Source organism: Triticum aestivum, chromosome 5B, assembly GCF_018294505.1.
Source record: "Triticum aestivum cultivar Chinese Spring chromosome 5B, IWGSC CS RefSeq v2.1, whole genome shotgun sequence".
Classification (NCBI taxonomy): domain Eukaryota; kingdom Viridiplantae; phylum Streptophyta; class Magnoliopsida; order Poales; family Poaceae; genus Triticum; species Triticum aestivum.
Genome location: NC_057807.1, coordinates 464,517,657 through 464,521,042, shown reverse-complemented (window position 1 = coordinate 464,521,042; position 3,386 = coordinate 464,517,657). Strand labels below are relative to the sequence as shown.

Genomic DNA, 3,386 nt, shown 5'->3' with positions numbered 1-3,386 from the left:
CTCACGAAAGAAAAAAATAATCAAAAAATACGTTTTTTCTCGTTTTCGAGAGGCATGGTTGTGCCTCTCGGAAAAGCAAAACTGTGCCTCTCATGTAGCGCAACACGTGACAGCGGTTGAGAGCGTGTCAAGTGACGCTAATCGTTGTGAGGCTCCTAAAAGAACGCTCGTCAACTAGTTGTTTTTACAAAGTAGACTGAAAACAACTAGAGGTCTAGAGCGTACCCCAAGAAAAAACACAACTAGCTAGCGTCACTCAAATACGTAATCCTATCCACAAGCAGAAATCACAAAGCAACACGAAGGAACGGTAACGGATTTGACTCATGCTAAGTTTATTTTCAGGTACCTGATCGACCATAGCTAATGCGAAGTTGTACTTGGCAACAGGGATGAAACCCATCGAATTTTGCTTTGACTAAATCAATCTCCGTGAGAAAATTACAAATGCGTCACATTCTCATACCTGTGCACGGGGCTAGATTTTTACATGTCCCCTAAACCCATCAGGTTTTCTAAACCCATGAAAAACCCGTCCCCGCGAGCGGTCAACGAGAGCACCGACATTTCATGACGTTGAAGTTGGATGGAGGCTTGGGGATCCGATTGGAAAGCCCTTGGCTTCCTCTTCCTTGAAGGCCACGGCCAGCTGCACTTCCACCACCTCCGCATGGTTGCAGTAGATAGATGAGGGCGACGGGCAGCTGCAAACGACATCGGCAGCAACGCCCTTTCTCCTGACTTGGGACGGGACGCTACCATGGAGTTCGTCACCGGCGGCGGCGCCCTTTGTCCTAACAGAAGGACATGTTGAGGGGTGCATGACGGGAGGCAGCTCGGTGGGGCAGAAGTGGTGGGAGGCGGCTCGCCGGTGCCGAAGGTGGTTGGGCGGTGCCGCGAGACGGCATCAAGCCCAGGCGACGACGGAAGACTAGGTTTAGGTTTTGGATTGTGTGTGTTGGATGGTTAGAGGGACTGTGGTATATAGCTAACGCGATGGTTTATCTGTTTTCACCCAGCCTTGCTACACACACACGGAAAGGTTTCACGGACGTTTACATGACGTGCTGATGTGGAAAGATGTGATTGGGAAGAAGAGGTGAAGCGGGCCCCACCCTCATGAAAATGTGTGTGGAAGGGGTCCGTTGCAGGCCCGTAAAGATCCATGCGTGTAGAATTTTCGGTTTTCACCTGTTAATCCGCCGTCTTTAAATATGCCCATCTCCTGGTCCCTGTAACCCATCCGCCTCGCACATTCTCCGGTCTGCACTACCAGAGCAGGCTTGCGCAGAGCACGCACGCAGTAAGCTAGTAACACAGGAACAGCAACCATGGCTGCGCCGCCGGCCGACCACTCGTTCGACGTGATCGTGGTGGGCGCGGGCATAATGGGCAGCTGCGCGGCGCACGCGGCGGCGGCCCGGGGCGCGAGCGTGCTCCTGCTCGAGCGCTTCGACCTGCTACACCAGCGCGGCTCGTCGCACGGCGAGTCCCGTATCACCCGCCCCACCTACACGCGGCCGCAGTACCCGCCCATGGTCCGCCTCGCGCACCGCCTCTGGGACGACGCCCAGCGCGACGCCGGGTACGCCGTCCTCACGCCCACCCCGCACTTCAACCTGGGGCCACGGGACGATCCGGCCTTCCTAGCCGCCGTCACTAACGGCAGCGCCACCGAGCTCGTGCCGTCGTCGGCGGATGCACCGGCGTGGGCGGAAGCTTTCAGGGTGCCACAGGGGTGGGCGGCGGCCAGAAGCGAGCTGGGCGGTGTGATAAAGGCGACCAAGGCGGTGGCCATGTTCCAGGCGCTCGCCGGCAAGATGGGCGCCGTCGTGAGGGACAGGGCGGAGGTGGTCGACGTCGCCAGGAAGCAAGGTGAGTGACAGACGCGAGCGAGGCCGTGTCACTTGCACATGCTCATCGTTGCGTAAACATGCAGATCGTACGTACACGAAATGAAGTGAAACCCATCAAAGTAACTAAACCTGATATCTTTCGACCAGGAGAGGGAACAACGATCGTGGTGAAGACATCGAGCGGCGAGGAGTTCCACGGCGGCAAGTGCATCATCACGGTGGGCGCGTGGGCGAGCAAGCTGTTGAAGTCCGTCACCGGCACCGACCTGCCGGTGCAGCCGGTGCACACCCTCGTCTGCTACTGGAACGTCAAGCCCGGGCGCGAGCACGAGCTGACTGCGGAGGCCGGATTCCCGACGTTCGGGAGCTACGGCGACCCCAGCTTCTACGGCACGCCGTCGATGGAGTACCCTGGCCTGATCAAGATCTCCAAGAGCGGCGGGCCGCCGTGCGACCCAGACGGCAGGGACTGGGCCATCGGCACCGGCGCGGGGGAGATGGCGGAGCTCGTGGCGCGGTGGATCGACGAGGTGATGCCGGGCCACGTGGACACCACCGGCGGGCCGGTGATCTGCCAGCCGTGCATGTGTTGCATGACTCCCGACCAGTGGCGGCTCCAGGAATTTGCAACCGGGTATTCATGTATATTCATTTTGCCAAAATCATTGCTGTTTTTCGAAAATTTTCACTCTTTTGCCAAAATCAATACTGTTTTGTAAAAATCATGGGTATTCACATGAAGACCTAAGAATACCCCTAGCGCCGCCCCTGCTCCCGACGAGGACTTCGTGCTTGACTTCCTGGACGGGAAGGAGTTCGGGAGGGACGTGGTGGTCGGCGCAGGGTTCTCCGGTCACGGGTTCAAGATGGGCCCCGCCGTCGGGAAGATCCTCGCCGAGATGGCGTTGGACGACGAGTCAGGGACGGCGGCGGAGGCCGGCGTGGAGCTCCGTCACTTCAGGATCGGACGGTTCGAGGGAAACCCGATGGGGAACGCCAAGAGTCACTGAGGTGAAAATGGCCGTCGTTTCACTGTGGCTGCGTGTAATGCCGATTGCTCTCTGCAGTGGTACAACTGCACTATGTGCAACTTTAATGTGTTATTTTTCTCCTTTGAAGAAATATACGTATTTATATGAGCTTTCGGAGAGTGAAGTGACACCGGCACGTACGATCTTGATGTAGATGTCGGCAAAATTTCATGTTTTGACCCTTTTCTAAAAGTTAATCGAGATCTGATCCTAGTCTGTAAAAATTTCAGGATCTGACATTTTTGCTACCGTCAGGGTTATGGTGGTAGGGTGTAACAGCTTACCGCCAGGGACCTTGGCGGTAGGAAATAACCATACCGCCAAACAGGCTGGCGGTAGCCTGTACAACCCTACCGACAAGGTGCCCGCCGATAGATGTGAGCATGCACTGTGTTTCATACTTAGGAAAAAAATCTGGTAGGGTGTGCAACCCTGCCGCCAGGGACCTTGACGGTAGGCTGTTATACCCTACCGCCATAGACCCGGACGGTAAGAGAAG

At 56.4% G+C, this 3,386-nt stretch overlaps 1 protein-coding gene across 1 annotated transcript; it reads left to right on the top strand.

Moving 5' to 3' along the window:
* The first annotated feature begins 1,357 nt into the window (after positions 1–1,357).
* LOC123116451 (probable sarcosine oxidase) lies at positions 1,358–3,176 on the top strand. The gene is made up of 3 exons (XM_044537404.1): positions 1,358–1,875; positions 2,007–2,442; positions 2,617–3,176. Exons 1-3 carry the CDS (start codon positions 1,389–1,391, stop codon positions 2,864–2,866), a joined length of 1,173 nt encoding a protein of 390 aa, XP_044393339.1. The 5' UTR covers positions 1,358–1,388; the 3' UTR covers positions 2,867–3,176.
* The last annotated feature ends 210 nt before the right edge of the window (positions 3,177–3,386 follow it).

Coding starts and splice junctions, on each gene's coding strand:
- LOC123116451 (XM_044537404.1), top strand. CDS start 1,389: ATGGGCAGCTGCGCGGCGCACGCGGCGGCGGCCCGGGGCGCGAGCGTG. Junction 1,876..2,006: donor CGACGTCGCCAGGAAGCAAG/GTGAGTGACAGA, acceptor TTCGACCAGGAG/AGGGAACAACGATCGTGGTG. Junction 2,443..2,616: donor GTGATCTGCCAGCCGTGCAT/GTGTTGCATGAC, acceptor GAATACCCCTAG/CGCCGCCCCTGCTCCCGACG.